General features: G+C 53.4%; 1 protein-coding gene across 3 annotated transcripts in view; it reads right to left on the reverse strand.

Moving 5' to 3' along the window:
- TNRC18 (trinucleotide repeat containing 18) overlaps window positions 1-19,593 on the reverse strand; it is a 128,049-nt gene that overhangs the window by 69,719 nt on the left and 38,737 nt on the right. For all 3 annotated transcript variants that reach the window (XM_082199562.1, XM_082199561.1, XM_082199560.1), the window contains exons 2-3: window positions 16,219-16,344; window positions 5,709-7,559 (exon numbers count right to left, since the gene is read on the reverse strand). In XM_082199562.1, coding sequence (XP_082055688.1) covers window positions 5,709-7,559; window positions 16,219-16,344 — 1,977 coding nt within the window. The remainder of the gene's footprint in view (window positions 1-5,708; window positions 7,560-16,218; window positions 16,345-19,593) is intronic.

The following is a 19,593-nucleotide window of genomic DNA, read 5'->3' on the forward strand; positions in this document are numbered from 1 at the left end:
TCATTCATGTGATTTTTATTATTTTTATTTGTGGTACCCACCCAGGGCTGTTGGGACCAAAAAGGCCAGACAACATTTGAACCAGATTCTCCCTCTAACAAAATAACCCATTAAATGTTCACAGTTGCCGCTGGTAGGAGGGACCTTTCGTGGTATGTAGGTAGGCTCTCTGGTCATGTTCCTACTTCCTTTTGCTCCTCACCTGAGCACAACCAGCGCCATTTTGTTCTCAGCGGCCTATTGCCACAGATCATCCCATGGCCACATTTCCACCCCCTCGCTAGGAGGAGCCGGTTGCTCAAGCTCTCCACATAGTACACATCACATTGAAGTGATTTCAGGGCCGTTTCCACAAAATGCAGCAAATAGCTACGTCCGGCTTTAAAATAAGAGCAATAATGCAGAGGTCTTGAGCAAGACCTGTTTTTCACTCTTGGGCAAGCTACGGTTAGGCAAAGAACACTCTTGGACAACAGCTGAACATTGGAAACAGAAGAAGGACACCCAGAAATGGATTTTACCAGCACCAACAAAAGATCTAGTCTCCATTTTGCCCAGACACAACTCACTCACTCTAACATCTATCATCTATCTATCATCCCTCTACCTATCTGTCTGTCTGTCTATCTATCGTTCAAAATGTACCCGTGTACAGTGGTGCCTCGCAAGATGAAAAGAATTCGTTCTGTGATTCTCTTCGTCTAGCAGTTTTTTCGTCTTGCAAAGCAAGCCCATTGAAGGATTAGCGCTATTAGTGGTTTTTAGCGGCTTATCTGCTGATCGGATCAGCTGATAAGCGGCTTAGCGGCTTAGAAAAAGGGGGGGGAGGAAAAAACCCCAGCAGGAACTCACAAGACATTGTCGTCTTGCGAAGCAAGCCCATAGGAAATTCGTTTTGCGAAGCACCTCCAAAACAGAAAACTCTTTCGTCTAGCGAGTTTTCCGTCTTGCAAGGCATTCGTCTTGCGGGGCACCACTGTATAGTGCAAGATGGCAGGCTGTGCACCGAACGCTGCATTGACACCAAAAAATCTGGTTTATCCTCTACCACAGGGGTCGGCAAAGTTTTTGAGGTTTGGGCGGGTTCACAGTCCCTCAGACGCCGCAGTGGGCCAGAGGGGGAACACACACTCGTTCACATGCACAAACGCTATTTCTGGCGCTTTGTCTGGTGCGGAGGAGGTGTGCGCAGCTTCCCATTGGCCGCAGGAGCTTCCTGCAACCAATGAGAAGCCAGCCAGCGTCACGGAAGGCGGTCCCCGCTCTGCCCCCATTTAGCGTGGCGCACAGGAGCCGACCGAGCTGGCAGCGGGAGTCCATGGGCCTCTTGTGGCCCCTGGGCCTTAGGTTGCTGACCCCTGCTCCACCACCACTGCCAACACATCATTCAGGAACCTAACTTCTACTAGGAGTTCTTGAGGAAGAAGTGGGGCTCTTTAGCACGGCTCTAAGACAATTTTCCTCAAATGACCCAGCAAAGCTGAACAGGGATGCAGATATTCCAGAGGCAGGACTGTGAAACGGGGACTGTCCTGGATAAATATGCACAGCTGGAGTTTATGCCTTTAAAAATTAAAATAAAATACACACGCGCACACAGGTTGTCAGCCAAGCAAACAGAAAACAAATCAGTTTTTTTAGGTCCAGTTGCTAGATCAAGTCTTATTCTTGCTCCCTCCCCCCAAAAAACCGCTTCTTTAGACACACACATCAGCTGAATAAACAGGTTTTGTGCTTCACTCCACACCTACCCCAAAGTGCCCCACAACCAGCCAAAAAATGCTGGGCTTTGCCACGGGGTGTACCTGCCAAAAACCACTGGCCTTGTCTATATCCCAGACCCATCAAAAACCAGCTGAACCCCAGCCTCCTGGCTCAGCCAACACTTCCAATAAATTGCTTTTCTCCAAAAAAAGAAAAGAAAAAGAAGAAGAAGTGAATGACCAACATTACAGAGAACTTAAGTGACATGTGCAGCTGCACACAGACACAACCCTCACAATTACTCAGGCTAAAAGATGGCTACCGACACCAACGGCAGATTTTCAGCTTGTTTTTAACAGCAGTGGTCAAGGGGAGATTTGTTTTTCAAAACGTAGGACTGACCCAGCTAGAAGGAACCGGCGGTCATTTTGCATCATTCCCCACTGAGCACAGTAGAGCTTTCTCACGAGTAAGCATATATACGGTCTGGCAGTCTCTCTCATATACAGTGAATACTGCACATATTTTCTCTCTCAAAAATAATAACGTTTACTCCTTTTTGTGATACGACAGTGACACCCAATGGCCAGTCTCATTCATTGCAAGTTCAGGGGATGCCCTCCAGGCCTGTTGCATCAGTTTCTACCTCGTGGGAAATAAAAATTTGACCAGCCTCCGCTCAGTATGGGAAGAGCCATGGGTGATTACGGCACCTTTCATAAAAATTAAATGTGCGAGTTCACAGATAAAGGGGTGCTTGTTTGAGAGAGGAGCTCAGAGCCTTTGAAAAACAAAGGAGAGAGCCCTTCGCAAGTAACCAGCCACGTCTCTGCGCAGTGGCGTAGCGTGGGGGGTGCAGGGGGGGCCGGCCGCACCGGGCGCAACATCTGGGGGTTAGGGTTAGGGGGCGCAAATCCACGGGTTAGGGGGCGCAAATCCATGGGTTAGGGGGCGCAAATTACTTGCCTTGCCCCGGGTGCTGACAACCCACGCTACGCCACTGTCAGTAGCTGAACTGGGTCAGAAACAAACACAGACCCCCTTTGCATGCCAGGAGAGCTTTCAGACTTAAACACACACCCTTCCGGCCTAGGGAGTTATTACTATCACTATTGGTTATTAAATTTATCAGCCACCTTCTCTCGCCACAGGCAACTCAAGGCGTCTTTGCAAAACCACCAAAAAAACCCATATATTCCATAGGATCAATGAGTTGGATGTGGGGTGTGTGTGTGTGTGCTGTGAACTCAAAAAGAAAGGATAATCTTAATTCCGCAACATGAAAATACTGAAATCTGCCTGTAAACGACAAACCCAAATGTCCATAAAGCTCATTTTTTTTTGCATCATTCGTTTTGCATCGTACAGTCCTGGGAAAGACCAACAGCCCTTGCTGGGCACCAGAGCCCCCTCTCATGGCCAACAGAAGCCCACCAGCACATCGCCCCACACCTGCTAGACACTGCAGCACAACACACCTGTCTTAGCTAACCTAACACTCCCTAGGCAAGGGGACTAGAGTGTCCGGCCGCCAGCCTCAGCCACAGACATCTAGCTTTGGCAGTGAGCTGGGTGAGCTCTGAGGCCCCTTCTGAATCTATGAACCCACAGCAGCTGTGCCACACCCGCTGGGCACAGCCCCACAAGCAACGCCCATCCAGCCCAATCCATCTAATTCAGGGGTCAGACACCTAAGGCCCATGGGCCACAAACGGCTCATGGGGGGTCATTTAACCGGCCCGTGGACCCCCGTTGCCCGCTTGGTTGGCTCCCGTGCAATAATGCAGAGGTTTTGAGCAAGACCTGTTTTTCACTCTTGGGCAAGCTCTGGTTAGGCAAAGAACACTCTTGGACAACAGCTGAGCATTGAAAATGGAACAAGACACCCAGAAATGGATTTTCCCAGCACCAACAAAAGAACAAGCCTCCATTTTGCCCACACACACACACACACACACACACACACACACTCTATCATCTATCTATCATCTAAACTCTATCATCTATCTAAACTGGCACAGAGCAGATAGCACAGAGCATTTTTGCAATGCTGGCTGGCTTCCCATTGGGAAATAGTGTTTGTGCATGCGCACGCACTCCAGCCCACCATGGCATCTGCGGGACTGCGAACCGGCCCAAGCCACAAAACTTTGCTGACCCCTGATCTAATTCCTGCACTGCAGGGAGTTGCATGAGCTGAGCCTTCGGTTCCCCTCCATCCACCCGACAATTCTTTTTTTTATTAAAAAAAATGATGTATAAATTCATCTTTATTGATTTAAAATATCATCTTATATATACGCTACACATAGTTACAGCAAAATTAAACACAAAAATATAAAAGAAAAAAATAAATAAAATAAAAATAAAAAAGCAAATAAGAGTTAACAATAAGAGATGAACACTGGCTATAACATCCTGTCTTTTCTAATGAAGTCTTCTGAAAGAAACTTCCAATCATTCTTCTTGTACTTTTTCTATTGTCTTAATTTTATTGCAGTTTGTTTTATAACTTTTCCTGTTTACATTTCTAGTATTTTTTTTAATGATATTTATTGAAAAAAGAATATATTTTTTTAAAATTACAAAGAAAAAAGACAAAAACAGAAAAAAAAATAAAACCATCATTTTCAAATTCTCCACTTTCATTACCTTCTTTCCATGACCTCCTCCTCCTCCCATCTCTTGTATCTTGATTTCTAGTATATTTATTCCATTTGTTTATTATATACAAGTATCATTCGGTTCTGCTAGGATTACGTCATTTTTACAATATAATCTTATACAGTGGTGCCTCGCAAGACGAAATTAATTCGTTCCGCAATTCTCTTCGTCTTGCGGTTTTTTCGTCTTGCGATGCACGGTTTCCCATAGGAATGCATTGAAAATCAATTAATGCGTTCCTAGGGAAACCGCCTTCAGACCAGGTCCGGGGACAGTGTGTCCCCGGACCTCTTCTGAAGGCTGGGGGGGGGGACAAGGGCTTTTCTTCCCACCCCCAGCATTTTAAAAAACCCCGGGACAGCGGAGGACTTCTCCGCTGTCCGGGGCGATCTTAAAATGCTGGCGGGCGGCATTTTAAAATCGCCCAGGGACAGCGGAGGACTTCTCCGCTGTCCGGGGCGATTTAAAAGCCCCTGGGAAGGCAGGCAGGGGGGACAAAGACTTTTGCCCCCCGCCAGCCTTCCTCTTCTGAAGGCTGGCGGTGGCGAAAGTCTTTGCTCCCCCCCCCCCGCCTGCCTTCAAAAGCTGTCCGGCCAAGGCTTCGCGGACCTCTCCGCCAGCAGCGGCAGCGCTGCCGCTGCTGGCGGAGGGTTGCCGGCATGCTGAAGCCTGCGCGCGCTGACATCAGCGCCGCGAAGCCTGGGAGCGCTGATGTCAGCGCATGCAGGCTTCGGCATGCCGGCAACCCTGCAAAAGACGTCCGGGGGAAGCGGGGAAGAAGCGCTTCTTCCCCGCTTCCCCCAGACGTCTTTTGCAGCAAGGGGCTGCAGGGAGATCGCTATCTCCCCGCAGCCCCTTGCTTCAAAAGAGAAGACCCGCTGTCCCCAGGGCAAGTTTCGTTTTGCGAAGCAAGCCCATAGGGGAATTCGTCTTGCGAGGCAAATCGCGGACGAAAAAACCTTTCGTCTAGCGAGTTTTTTGTCTTGCGAGGCATTCGTCTTGCGGGGCACTACTGTATATTCCTTGAATAGTCTCCATTCTCTAAATATTTTTTGATTTGAGGCCCCTCTGATTTTTCCGGTCAGCTTTGCTAATTGAAAGTACTCTAGCATGAGTTATTGCCGATCTATTATTGTAGGTGTTGTTTCACATTTCCAACTTGTGGCTATCAGTATTTATTCTTGCCGCCGTAACTGAATACGTAAGCAGCGGTCTGGTATTTTGCTTTATTTCTATTGGCAGTAATACTAGCAGGAAAATCTCTGGCCTTTCCTACAATTCTACCATCACCTGCTACCTGCCAGAGAATGCCCACCCACCCTCCCCATCAGGTGACCTACCTTTGACGTTGCCCAGGGAGAGGGCGCGATCGCGGTCCGCCAATCCCGGCCCCACCTTGCCACCGCCGCCACTGTTGTCCTTCTGCCTCGCCACGGCCACAGCAATGCCCACGGGGAGGTGGCGCACCTCCCCCTCACCCTGCGACCCAATGCTCTCGCGCCCAAAGGACTTGGCGCTCTCGGGGCGTTCAGGCTCCTTCTTCAGCTGTTTGCTGGCCTGGTGGGGCAGCAGCTGCTGGATTCTGGCCGAGGCCTGCAGGGAGGGGTCAGCCTTCATGTGCCCCAAACCGCCAAAGGGGCTCTTCTTGCCGCTGCCCGACCGAGCCGCCGCCGCCTCCTTGGCAAAGCTGCCGCTGTACTTGATGAGGCTCTGCATGGCCGAGCCTTCTCCGTGAGAGGTAGGGTGGAGGCCTTCCGCGCTCCGAGTCGCCGTCACCACGGTCCTCTGCAGGCCTCCGGGGTCGAGGTACGCCTTCTTGGCTTCCTCCTCCGCCCGGCTGGCCTGGTTGTGCTGTGCCGCCAAGACCGCCATCTGCGTGGTGGCAAAGTTGCCCATGTCGAAAGGCTTCCATTTCTGCTCGGAGGGCTTTGGGGGCTGGCCGTGGTCGTGGTGCTGCCCCCAGGATGAGGCGGACGGCAAAGAGGAAGAGGGAGAGGAGGAAGAACTGTCCAAAGTGCCATAGATCTTCGCCGCGTCCTTGCAGCCGGGCCGCGGGAACCGCTCCCGCTCACAGGAGCGATGCTCTGACTCCGAGCCCGGCTTGAGCAAGTCTTTGGAGGCGAGGAAGTTGCCCCTGCTTTCAGGGGAGCCGAGGCGGGGCCTGCTGAGGAACGTCTCTGGGGGCCCCTGCTTCCTGAGTGCCGTGGAGGTGGCTCGGATGACGGAGCCCTTCTCGCGCAAAACCTCCATCCTCTTGGCTTCGCCGTGCGCCGCAAAGTCCGGGGGCAGCAGGCTGCGGGCGCCGTCGCCCAGGCACCTCTCAGGCAAGGCCTGAAGGACGCCCACCCGGGCAGCCGGCGGGTCCTTCTCCTTCACCTTGCCGCCGCCGTTGTCCCGGGCCTGCGAGGCGATCTGGATGGGCCCGCTGCGCTCGTCATAAGCCTCCACGGAAGGCACAAAGGTGGGCGCAATGACCTTGTGCTCCCTGCCGGCCTCCTTCGCCAGAGGGAAGATGGTGTACATGTTGGAATGGACCGGCTGCGGGGGGAAGGCGGAGGAAGCGGGGGCCAGCTTCCCCGGCTGGCCCGGAGAGGGGCAGCTGCAGGCCACGTGCAAGGCAGCGGACCCCGCCCCGGAATCCCCCCTCCGCAGCCGCTCCGAGTGCGAGGAAGGCCTCATGTTCTCGTCGTGCCGCGCGGGGTCCCTGGCGCAGCGGTCCTGCTCCGAGCCCAGCGCTTTCCCCAGAGGGTCCCCTCCGCCGTTGCAGTTGCTGAGCGAGGAGGTCTGCAGCGGGTTCTTGAACTTTGGTTCTCCGCCGTGGGTGCCGCGACTCGGCGCATGCTCAGCCAGGAAGGGGGGCAGCGGCTGCTCCCCGGCCCTGGCGCCCTTCTCGGGGCCGCTCACTTTCCTGTCGCTGTCGGGCTTGGGGTCCTGGGTGAGGTCGACCACGCTGTGTGGCCTGGGCTCCTCCCGGGCCTTGCCCTCTTTCTTCGGGCCGGCCAAAAGGACGTCGCCCCGGCATGCCCGCTCCTTGCCAACGTCCCTGGCACCATCCTTCGAGGCCCTGGGCAGGTGCCCAAGCTCCTTCTCGCGGTGGAGGGTGCTGGGCCCGTGGCCGGCTGCCGTCCTCGAGGGGGGGGCCTGGGGGTGCAAGGGGGGCTGCCCTGCGTGGCCGCCAAGATAAAACCCATCTGCAAAAACAAGGAACAGACTTAGGCAACCCCAAGCGAAGGCGAGAGCTTGCACAGGAAACATGACTGCACAGATTCAAAGTGCCACAGGGACCCAAACAATGCGATAATTCCAACGAAATGCGGCATGACTTAATTGTATATGCATAATAATGAAGAACATGGCAGGGATTTGTTTATGGCACAGATTGGCATATAGAGAGCAGAGATGGGTTTGGGGTTTTTGGTTTTTTATTTCACACCATCTGTACCCTGTAACACAGAAAGTAAACAAGTTAATGTAATTAACCAAACACGGCAACGTTAATGGCAAAGTGTATTATAGTTTGCCTTGGGTTAGTACCCCAATACTGAAAAGAGATTATTTTGGTTTGGTTTTGGGGGGCAGAGTTCTCAGATCCTAATGACTTTCATTTACTTTAGCTTCTGTATGCCTGAGACACTTGCTTTTTTCCTTTTCATGTGGATTAGTATTTTGAATTTCAATAATTAAAAAATGGAAAAATACAACAAAATATCGTTATGTGCCGGGGAACCCCAAGTTGACCTGGCAGGTGGTGGGGAAAAGGGGTTAAGCTTTCTGCCTTACTCGGATATGATTTGCACAATTTCAACCATGTGAGATGCACTTATCCTGCACCATGCAAACGTCTCTATGCACATTCCATATACATTCAACACCATATTCCTCCCATATACATGCAGCCAGTGGGGTGCAATGGTTAGAGGGCGGTACTAAGAGCTGGGAGAAACCTGGGTTCGAATTCCCCACCTGGCCATGACAAAGCTCAGTGTGTGACCTGGGGCCAGTCAATGCCTCTCTCAGCCTAACCTGCCTCACAGCATTGTGGGGAGCAAATGGGAGGGATAAGACCATGTGCCTGAAATGGACCGTGCCTTCTGTGACAAAAGTCTTTGAAATTATGCCTGTTTTGGGAGGAAATTGAGGTGAGAGAGCAGCTTTTCTCCTCCAGTAAGTCTGGAAGCCACCCAGAAAACAGATTCTGGATGGAGAAATGTGAGCCTGCCCTTCTCCCAGAGCAGAAATTCCTGCCCCAAGATGGGAGGCAACAGGCGACCAGCTTAGGCAGCTGCAAAAAGGAGGATCAGGCAAATGCAAGGAGAAGGAAGGAGCCATCTCAGGCCACTAGTCCACATGGTGCCCAGGTGCAGTTCCAGGACCAGAGGCACCCAGTCATGTGGCAGCTGGACTGGTGACTGCGAGCGGCCACCAAGACCACATAACACCGGTCCTGAAAGACCTACACTGGCTCCCAGTACGTTTCCGAGCACAATTCAAAGTGTTGGTGCTGACCTTGAAAGCCCTAAACAGCCTCGGTCCAGTAGACCTGAAAGAGCATCTCCACCCCCATCATCCAGCCCAGACACTGAGGTCCAGCTCCAAGGGCCTTCTGGCAGTTCCCTCACTGCAAGAAGCCAAGTTACAGGGCCTTCTTGGTGGTGGCACCCACCCTGTGGAACGCCCTTGTCAGAGCTGCTACCAGGTCCCAGCTCACATAGGACCACGCCACACAGCGTCCACTTTAAAAGAGTCTTTATTGAGTTACAGGTTTCATTTCCGAACTGCAGCGTGCAGCTCTACACCTTCTGCTCTAGGTCGGCGAAGACCCGTCTGAGTCCCCGCCTCTTGCACACCAGCTTAATACCCTAGCCTTGCTCCACCTCCTTCGCCTCTCCCTACGTCTCTGGGTCCTTCTGCCCCCCTGGGCCTCCTCCCTTCTACTCTCCTCTGACGCTGACCCCCCTGATCCTTCTGCCTCCTTGCGGCGGGCTTTAGGACCTGGCTCACTCTCCGGGCTGCTTACTGCTCCAGCTTCCGCTGCATTTGAACTTGGCGCGCGCGCCCAACTCTCTACTTTCCTCTTAACCGTTGCCTCGCTCTCTGAGGAGGGCGTGACCACCCCTGACTCGTGCCCTCCCTCCTGCTGACAGCCTCCGGAACCCGATGCCTGGCTACCTTCCTCCCTGCTGCTCTCAGTCTTGAGCGTGGGTCCCGACTTCCAGCTGCTGCCGCCCTCAGTTATGAGCGTGGGTCCCGACTTCCAGCTGCTGCTCTCTGAATCTCCTCTGTTCCCTTCCTCCTGGGGTGTCCCCCCGGATCCCCCCCTTGCTCTGCTAACTGGGGCTCCCTTTTGGGAGTCCTCTGACTCACTGCTTAGGCTTGGAGATCTCGGGTCGTCATCATCACTCATTCTCCCTTCGGCTTCCTCCCCCTCGCTCTCTGTTTCCACCCTTCTCTGCGTCTCTGCTTCTGAACCCCTGACATCCATCCCCCCCTCGAAGCCCCCCCTTCCCCCCTCCCCGCTGTCAGGTGTGGGTGCTGGGCGCTCCATCATCATGGGAGGGAATGCTGGATACAGGTCGCTCCCCGTGGGTGGCCGCCAACTGAAGACCTCCGAGTCTTCCCCCTCGCGGTCGTCGACGTTGACTTGTTGCTCTTCCATCTCTGTACCGCCGTGCTCGAACCCGAGGTCCTCCCCGAACACGTCCATGTCAGTCTCTGCGTCGGTCGCTCGACCTGGCATCTCCAGCCACTTCCTGCGCCATCGCTCCTCTGGTCGATCGTCCCACCAATACGAGTTGCCTGATGCCGAACCTGCCGGTGAACCTTCTGGGGAACGGGTGCTCCGTGCGGGTTCCCCTTCTGAGTCGAATCCATGGAACGTGCTGGAAGAAAGTGTGGGTGTGAACAACCAGTCGTCGAAGAAGCTCGCTGGCATGGGTTTGTGTGGGAAGAGGGCATGAAACTCGTCCTTGAGCAGGGGTTCCTCCAAAGCGTAGTCTGGTACCCAGCTATTGGCGCTGGCCCGGGTGCCCTCTCTGGCTAAGAGGTATTCGACTCCCTCTTCCCCCCATCTGGAGTCCAAAATCTCCGTGACCTCGTTGATGTGGTCCTGGTGCTTCACCTCCCGCGTCTCCGTCCGTTCCCGGAGCGGACTTGGCGCCGTCCCTGGCTCCTGGAACCTGTGAGGTGCCTTGTAGGGAGTGAGCACCGACCTGTGGAACACCGGATGCATTCTGGAACCCTCCGGCAGCGCCAGTCGGAAGGCTACCGGGTTGATCTGCGCTTCGACTTGGTACGGACCGATCTGCTTGTGCCCCAACTTCTTCTTGGCAAGCGACCTGGTCGGCACTGCGTGGGCTGCCAACCAGACCCAGTCTCCCACTTGGATCACTTCGCCAACCCGCCTGTGCTTGTCAGCTTGCACCTTGTAGGCGTGCTTAGCTAGCTCCAGCTGCCGTCTGAGTTGATCGTGGACCGCCTGCAGCTCTGACGCGAACGCGTCCGCCGTCTGTGGTTCTCCTTCCCCCACTCTCTCCAGTCCCGGGAAGGTTCTGGGATTCCTCCCATTGTTGGCAAAGAACGGCGTCACTCCTGTGGACACGTGCTTCGTGTTGTTGTAAGCGAACTCGGCTAGCGGCAGGTAATCCACCCACGTCGCAGGCTGTTGATTGGCATAGCATCTCAGGTACTGCTGCATGATGGCATTGACCCTCTCTGCTTGCCCGTTGGTCTGCGGGTGTCTTGCTGATGCCAGATTGACCTTGACATTTAGAAAACCCATCAGCTTCTGCCAGAAAGACGAGATGAACTGGCGTCCGCGGTCGGACAGGATAGACCGTGGCAGGCCATGCACTTTGAACACGTGATCTATGAACAGTTTGGCGGTTTGTTCCGCCGTGGCCACCTTCGCACACGGAATGAAATGTGCCATCTTGGTGAACAAGTCCACCACCACTAGCACAGCTGTCTTGCCTCTCGAGTTGGGTAAATCCGTCACAAAGTCCAGGGCCACCCTCTCCCACGGTTCAAACGGTGTTTGCAGCGGTTCTAACAGTCCCGCCGGTGGTCTGTGTACCGGCTTGGCCCTCTGGCAGGTGTCGCACCTCGCGACGTAGTCCGCGACCTCTCCTCTCAGCCTGGGCCACCAGAAGTCTCTCGCGACTAATTCCATCGTTTTCTCTGTGCCAAAGTGACCGGCCGTGGGTGCGTCGTGCAACTGTTGCAGTACCTTGGCGCGAAGGTCGTCTCCTGGTACATAGACAGCCCCTTTGCGTAGGAGCAAGCCGTCCCGCACCTGGAACTCGTCCGTGGTAGCCGTGCCTCTGAGCAGTTCCGCCATCTTGTCTTGCGCGAATGAGTCGTCCCGCAATGCACGTCGCACCGCATCCAGGTCTACTGTAGCTGAGGCACACGCCCACGCCGTCGGTGCGAAGATGTGCATGGCCGCCGCTGGCGTCACCTCTTCTAGGTATTGCGGTTTTCGGGACAGTGCATCCGCCATGATGTTGGTGTCGCCTGGGACGTACTCTATTCGGAAATTGAAGTCAGCAAAGAACTCCGCCCAACGTATCTGCCTCTGGTTCAGGAACTGAGCCGTGCGCCAGTGCTCCAGATTCTTGTGGTCCGTGCAGACCTGCACCGTGTGCTTGGCGCCGATTAGGAAGTGCCTCCACGCCTTGAAAGCTGCATGAATGGCCAGCAACTCCCTGTCCCAGATGGTGTAGTTCTGCTCCGACTTGCTGAGCTTTCTGGAGTAGAACGCTCCCGGCCGCCACACCCCCTGCGGGTCTCGCTGCAGCAGGACAGCTCCCACGGCTCTGTCTGACGCGTCTGTCTCTACCCTCAACGGTTTACTGGGGTCGATATGCAGCAGTTGCTTCTCCGATGCGAAGAGATGCTTGAGCGCTTGAAAGGACTGTTCCGCCTGCTCCGTCCAGATGAATTTCTTTTTTTTGGAGCTGAGCGTGTCCGTAATTGCTGCCGTCTGCATCGCGAACCCCTTGATAAACTTGCGATAGAAGTTGGCGAAGCCGACAAACCGCTGGACCTCCTTCCGGTTGCGCGGGCTTTTCCAATCCAATACCGCACGAACCTTGGTGCTGTCCATGGCTATCCCCTTGTCCGACAACTTGTATCCCAGGAAATCCACCTCCGTCGTGTCGAACTGGCACTTCTCCAGCTTGGCGTACCGTCTATGTTGTTGCAACCTGCTGAGCACCTCCCTCACGTCTCGGTCGTGAGCTTGCTGCGAGTCAGAGAAAATCAGGATGTCATCCAGGAAGCAGACGCATGTCTTGTAGAGGAGTCCCTCCAACACGTGATGCATAAAAGCTTGAAAACAGTGAGAGCCATTTTGTAATCCAAAGGGCATAACTCTGTATTCGTAGGTGCCCAGCGGTGTGAACATGGCCGTCTTCCACTCATCGCCCTCCCGCATGCGGATGAGATTGTACGCCCCTCGCAGGTCCAACTTGGTGAACACGCGTCCCTTGCGCACCGTCGCGAGGAGGTCGTCAATCCTGGGCATGGGGTAATCAGACGGTTTGGTCATCTGGTTCAAAAGGCGGTAGTCCACAACTAGTCTTTTTTGGGGCGTGTCTTTCTTTTTCACGAAGAAAACGGGACTGCCCCCCACTGCCTTGGACTCTCTGATGAAGCCACGCTCCAGATTATGCTCGATGAACTGTTTGAGTTCCTGCATTTCATCTTCAGACATGGAGTATAGCCGCCCCTTCGGCAGCGTCGCCCCCGGTAGGAGGTCAATCTTGCAGTCATATGGCCGGTGAGGGGGTAGCTTGTCCGCCTCCTTCTCGCAGAAGACCTCCAAAAAGCTCGCGTATTTGTGGGGGACCGCTTGCAACGTTCCCAACTGCAGTTGTGATTCCTCCTCCTCTCCCTCCCGTCGGGGCAGGATGCAGTGTTCTGCGCAATAAGAGGAGCCGAAGATCAGTTGTCTCTGGTACCAAGCCAGTGTCGGACTGTGCCTGTCCAGCCAACTCATGCCCAACACAATGGGCGTGTCCGACAGTTGGGTGACATTAAAACTGATGACTTCCCTGTGGTTGCCAAGGCGCATCACCATCGGTGGCGTCTGCTTCACCACCTGCCCCCCTAGCAACTCTCTGCCATCCACTGTGACGACTTGCAGGGGCAGAGTGGCAGGCAATAGCTGTATAGCGTGCTGCTCCACAAAGCTCTGCGCTATAAAGTCTGCGTTGCTTCCAGAATCCACAGAAAGCGGCACTTCGATAGTGACGCCGTCGGGTAGCTGGAGAGATGCTGTGAGCTGCACTACTGGTTTGGGTGGGAGGGGATCCGTGGGTTGCAAGATTGCTGGGGACTGCTTCACAGATGCGTCTGGCTGGGCCCCAGTGCCTCCGTCTCCAGCCAGACATCGTCGTTTCCCTGCTGTGGTTCTCCTTGCTGCGTTGCTGCAGTCACCATTGCTGAGGCTGCAGTGTGCTTGTGGAGCCTCCGGGGACACTCCTTCGCCAAATGGCCTGGATCCTCGCAGATGTAACACTTCCTGTTCCCTCTAGGAGGCTTCGCTTTCACTGCTGCCGGTGCTAGGGCTCTGGCTGCTGACTGAGCCCTTGCACCTCCAACCTCCATCGGTTCCCCTCCCCCTCCTGGCGGAGGTGTGGATTGCGCACGCGCTGCTTCCCTCGGAACGAAAGAGAAACTTCTCGCTGCTTCGCGCCCTCCACGTCCTTCATCTCTGCACCATGGACGTTCTTCCAGCCTCACCCCCACAGTCAGCGCCCTTTGGACCACCTCCTGCGTGCTTCGGGGCCTCTCCCCCCTTGCAATTTCATCCTTAACCGCTGAACTTAGACCCTCCCAGAAGAGGTCTCTGACAGGGGGCGAATCCCGATCCCATTCTAAAGCACTGACCAGCGCAAAAAATCGGGCGTGATACTGCCGGACGCTCGCCCTCCCTTGTTTTAGTCCATGAATCTCCCGTCTGGCAAGATCCACATCAATAGTAGACAAAAAACACGCATCCATCGCTTTGATAAAGGCATCTGCATTCTGAAGCGCCGGATCTTTATCCCTCCACAAATTGCGCAGCCAGGCTTTGGCATCCCCATGCAAATGGGACAATATGAACCCCACCTTCTCTTCCTCATCTCTGAAGTCTTTTGCCAGCAGTTGCAGTGCGCACATTACGTCTGCTCTAAAATTAGGGTACTGTTGCAAAGTCCCATCGAAGTGAGCCACAAGCCCTCCTGCTCTCCGTGCCAATCCCACGCCCTCCGGTCTGGGTCCCGGTTGCCCTTGCTTAACAAGCATTTCAAACCTGGCGTGTAGGTCTCTGTAGGCGGCTGTAGTCTCCTCCTCCCGTTTCTTGGAAGCCAATACCTCTGAGGACAACTGGGTCACTGCCTCTTGCAGCGCGGAGATCCTCTGTTCTTCCGTCATCTTGCTAACCTTTGTGAGCTCGCTTACAGACACCCCTCTTCCTCCCCTAGCGGCTTCTGCTCCCGCTGCGAGGTTTCAGGTTTCTGAAGCTTTGAAGAGACGGGTCTTACTGTCAGAGCTGCTACCAGGTCCCAGCTCACATAGGACCACGCCACACAGCGTCCACTTTAAAAGAGTCTTTATTGAGTTACAGGTTTCATTTCCGAACTGCAGCGTGCAGCTCTACACCTTCTGCTCTAGGTCGGCGAAGACCCGTCTGAGTCCCCGCCTCTTGCACACCAGCTTAATACCCTAGCCTTGCTCCACCTCCTTCGCCTCTCCCTACGTCTCTGGGTCCTTCTGCCCCCCTGGGCCTCCTCCCTTCTACTCTCCTCTGACGCTGACCCCCCTGATCCTTCTGCCTCCTTGCGGCGGGCTTTAGGACCTGGCTCACTCTCCGGGCTGCTTACTGCTCCAGCTTCCGCTGCATTTGAACTTGGCGCGCGCGCCCAACTCTCTACTTTCCTCTTAACCGTTGCCTCGCTCTCTGAGGAGGGCGTGACCACCCCTGACTCGTGCCCTCCCTCCTGCTGACAGCCTCCGGAACCCGATGCCTGGCTACCTTCCTCCCTGCTGCTCTCAGTCTTGAGCGTGGGTCCCGACTTCCAGCTGCTGCCGCCCTCAGTTATGAGCGTGGGTCCCGACTTCCAGCTGCTGCTCTCTGAATCTCCTCTGTTCCCTTCCTCCTGGGGTGTCCCCCCGGATCCCCCCCTTGCTCTGCTAACTGGGGCTCCCTTTTGGGAGTCCTCTGACTCACTGCTTAGGCTTGGAGATCTCGGGTCGTCATCATCACTCATTCTCCCTTCGGCTTCCTCCCCCTCGCTCTCTGTTTCCACCCTTCTCTGCGTCTCTGCTTCTGAACCCCTGACAGCCCTCTTATCAATCAAAGGAAAAAACAACTACCAAACTTTTAGAAGACATTTGAAGGCAGCCCTGTTTAGGGAAGCTTTTAATATCTGAAGGATATTATTGTATTTTAATATTTTGTTGAAAGCCGCCCAGAGTGGCTGGGGAAACCCAGGCAGATGTGTGGGGTATAAATAAATTCTTCTTCTTCTTCTTCTCCTCCTCCCAATTAACCTCCATCTCCAAGGCCTGCTCCTATTTAGGGTTGCCAAACGTCCAGAATTTCCTTGACAAAGCCAGTATTCGACCCTCGTGAACAGCGCCCTGGCAGAAATCCGGACGTATGAACGCCCTCTTGTCAGATGTCAAAGAGAACTGCCACCAAACTTTTAGAAGACATCTGAAGGCAGCCCTGATCATCATCATCATCAGTGATGGTGAGCAACCACAGGACGGGTTTGTGTGTGTTCTGCATCTGTGCCATTTGGGGGCTTCCCAGGGGCAGTTGGGGGCACTGGACAAAGAGAGGGGGGGAGCCGAACTCACCTTTTGGAGACTCAAAGAGGCTGTGCTGGCCCAGCTGAGCAAGCAAGGGGCTGCCGCTGTTGTGAGGCTCCAGGTGGCTCAGAGGAATGTATGAGGGATACAGACCGTTGGGAAGGTGGGAGAATCCTGGAAAAGAGAGATAGAGGAAAGTCAGGTGTAAACCTTATTATTATTATTATTATTATTATTATTATTATTATTATTATTTATTAAGCACATTGATTGGTTTTTAGAAACCCATGCAACTCAAAGTGACACGCAAGAGTGATTAAACGACATCCGTTTAATCCAGCATAGAACACAGGACAGGAACGTTCTAAAAATGCATTCCTAATTTTATTATGATGAAGAATAAACAAAATAAACCAAAGATAAAGAGCATGCAGAAATACTGCCGCAGCAGGCTGAAAGCAGCATGAAGTTGGCTGCTGTCATTGACTTTGTTGTTCCAAAACTTTGCCAAAAAAAATGCCCTTTTCCCCCCATGAACCTGTTACGCCGGTCTATATGTATTATTTTGTAATAAGTTGCCTTAGTCGTAAATTCTTAATGTTCTTAATCCATTCAGGTATAGTATTATATTCCCCACCCCGCATTTTTGGTGTTATAATCTTAGCAGCAGCTATTAACACTATTTGTTGATTATTTTCCAGAATAACATCTTTTAGATTCTCCAGGAGAAATATTTTGGGTTCTAAGGGTGTAGTCGGATACCCTAACGCTTCAGGGATACTAGCCTGAACATATTCCCAGAATATTACTAAATATTCAGAAGAAAAAGCATCCACGTTTTTAAACAGGAGTGCTAGGGGTCATCCCACAAGATCTTGCGAGATCATCCTAAACCAAAGAGGTTTTAAGCTTCACAGAGTTGCACGAGACCCCCAGAGGTCATCTATTCCAACCCCCTGCAATGCAGAAATCTCATGTCTTGCTTTGATTTAACTTGCGCGATTCCAACCAGCCCTATGGTTGAAATCGAGAAAATGAAATGCTTCTGAGCTGCAAACGCACACAAATGTCCCTCTGGGCACCTCATACATTCAGCACCATGTTCTGGGCACCAAAGTTCAAGAAGGACACTGACAAACTGGAACGTGTCCAGAGGAGGGCAACCAAAATGGTCAAAGGCCTGGAAACGATGCCTTATGAGGAACGGTTAAGGGAGCTGGCATGTTTAGCCTGGAGAAGAGGAGGTTAAGGGGTGATATGATAGCCATGTTCAAATATATAAAAGGATGTCACATAGAGGAGGGAGAAAGGTTGTTTTCTGCTGCTCCAGAGAAGCGGACACGGAGCAATGGATCCAAACTACAAGAAAGAAGATTCCACCTAAACATTAGGAAGAACTTCCTGACAGTAAGAGCTGTTCGACAGTGGAATTTGCTGCCAAGGAGTGTGGTGGAGTCTCCTACTTTGGAGGTCTTTAAGCAGAGGCTTGACAACCATATGTCAGGAGTGCTCTGATGGTGTTTCCTGCTTGGCAGGGGGTTGGACTCGATGGCCCTTGTGGTCTCTTCCAACTCTATGATTCTATGATTCTATGATCTCATGCATTCAGTGAGAGCGGCGTAGAGGTTATTATGTCGGACTCGTATCTAGGAGAGACCAGGGTTCGAATCCCCACTAGGCCATGAAGCTCACTCAGTGACGCTGAGCTCAGTCACCAACTCTCCTCCTATCCTGCCCCAGAGGGTTGTTGCGGGGATTGAATGAGGAGGGAGAGAATCTGCTGTACCGCCTGGGTGTGGTGCTATTAAATGATGACTGAAACGGGCTAGAATTGCAAAATGGACTATGCCTTCTGCGCCTGAAGTCTTTGAAATTCTGCCTGTTGGGAAAGAGAGAAGCTTTCATCCTCCCCTCAGTCTTGAGGCCACCCAGCAAACAGATTCTGGACAGAGAAAACAAAGGGGCCCTCATCCCAGAACATCAGTTTACAGAAATTCCTGTCCCAATATCGGAGGCAACGGGCCACTGACACACCGACTTTGGGGGTGCTGGGAATGCTCGGCATCGACCCTATAGACCTGAAGAAGCGTCTCCACCCCCATCATTCTGCCCGGACACTGAGGTCCAGCTCCAAGGGCCTTCTGGCAGTTCCCTCCCTGCGAGAAGCGAGGTTTCAGGGAACCAGGCAGGATTCAACCTCAATCTGTTAGCCGCCATCCATCCCCCAACCGCCTCCAAGCAATGCTTCAAAAGGCCAGTCCCTGGAAACCACAGGATGGGAGAATCCTGCATTCTGGATTCGCACAGGCAACTGTTCAACCCCTGTGAGAACGGGGTGCTGGACTGGACGGGCCATTGGCCTGATCCAAGAGGGCTTCTCTCATGTTCTTATGACAGATGGCCACCTGTCTGTGGTGGACTCCCTTTCACCCCAGCCAAGGGAAGGAACCAAGTTAAGGCTGCTTTGGCTTGCTTTTTGCTCTGGCCACATCTGCCCTGTCTCCCCCAAAAAGCATGCAGAAAAACTGGGGACGGCGGCGCCTGTTAGCGGTATTTCACCGAAAAGCAGCAGGCGGGCAGGAACCATGCAACGGAAGCGAGTCTTGCTTAACCCTGCTGCGCAACCGCGTCGGCCACAACGACGGGCCTGTGGCTGCAGAAGGGAAGCAGGCGCCGTGGCGCATGGCAGCAACATCCTTGCACATGCTTCAGCCTGCTTCCTCCCAAGCGCCCTGCCTGCACACCACGGCCGGATCCGGCGACAGAGGAAGCACGTCCGCAAGCTTTGAGTGTCTCGTATCTTGAAAGAATGTAACAAACGTGGCTTTCGTGGTCCGGAATGGCAGCAGAATGGTGGTCTTCTGGAGGAACAGGTGGCCGGGTTTGGGGCACGGCTGAACCGGGAGCCTTAGCTGCCCAGGAAACCACAGATCCTTGCAAAATAACGCAGAGGCTGCGTTATGCAATCTGAGAACGGGAAACGGATTTGCACAGGCCTCGGAGTTGCAATAAGGAGAACATTAGCTAATGTTCTTCCAGCCTGCATCAACAGAAGTCCAGTGTCCAGATCAGGGGAGATGCTCTATTCTGCCTCAGTCGGACCACATCTGGAGTCCTGTGTTGAGATCTGGGCGCCACAATTTAAGAGGTTGACAAGCTGGAAGGTGTGCAGAAGAGGGCAACCAAGATAATATAATGATAATAATAGTTTATTATTTATACCCCGCCCATCTGGCTGGGCTTCCCCAGCCACTCTGGGCGGCTTCCAACAGAATATTAAAATACAATAACCTATTAAACATTAAAAGCTTCCCTGAACAGGGCTGCCTTCAGATGTCTTCTGAAAGTCTGGTAGTCGTTTTTCTCTTTGACATCTGGAGAGAGGGTGTTCCACAGGGAGGGCGCTACCACCGAGAAGGCCCT

This window comes from Podarcis vaucheri (assembly GCF_965113315.1).
Source record: "Podarcis vaucheri genome assembly, chromosome: 14".
Taxonomy (NCBI): Eukaryota; Metazoa; Chordata; class Lepidosauria; order Squamata; family Lacertidae; genus Podarcis; species Podarcis vaucheri.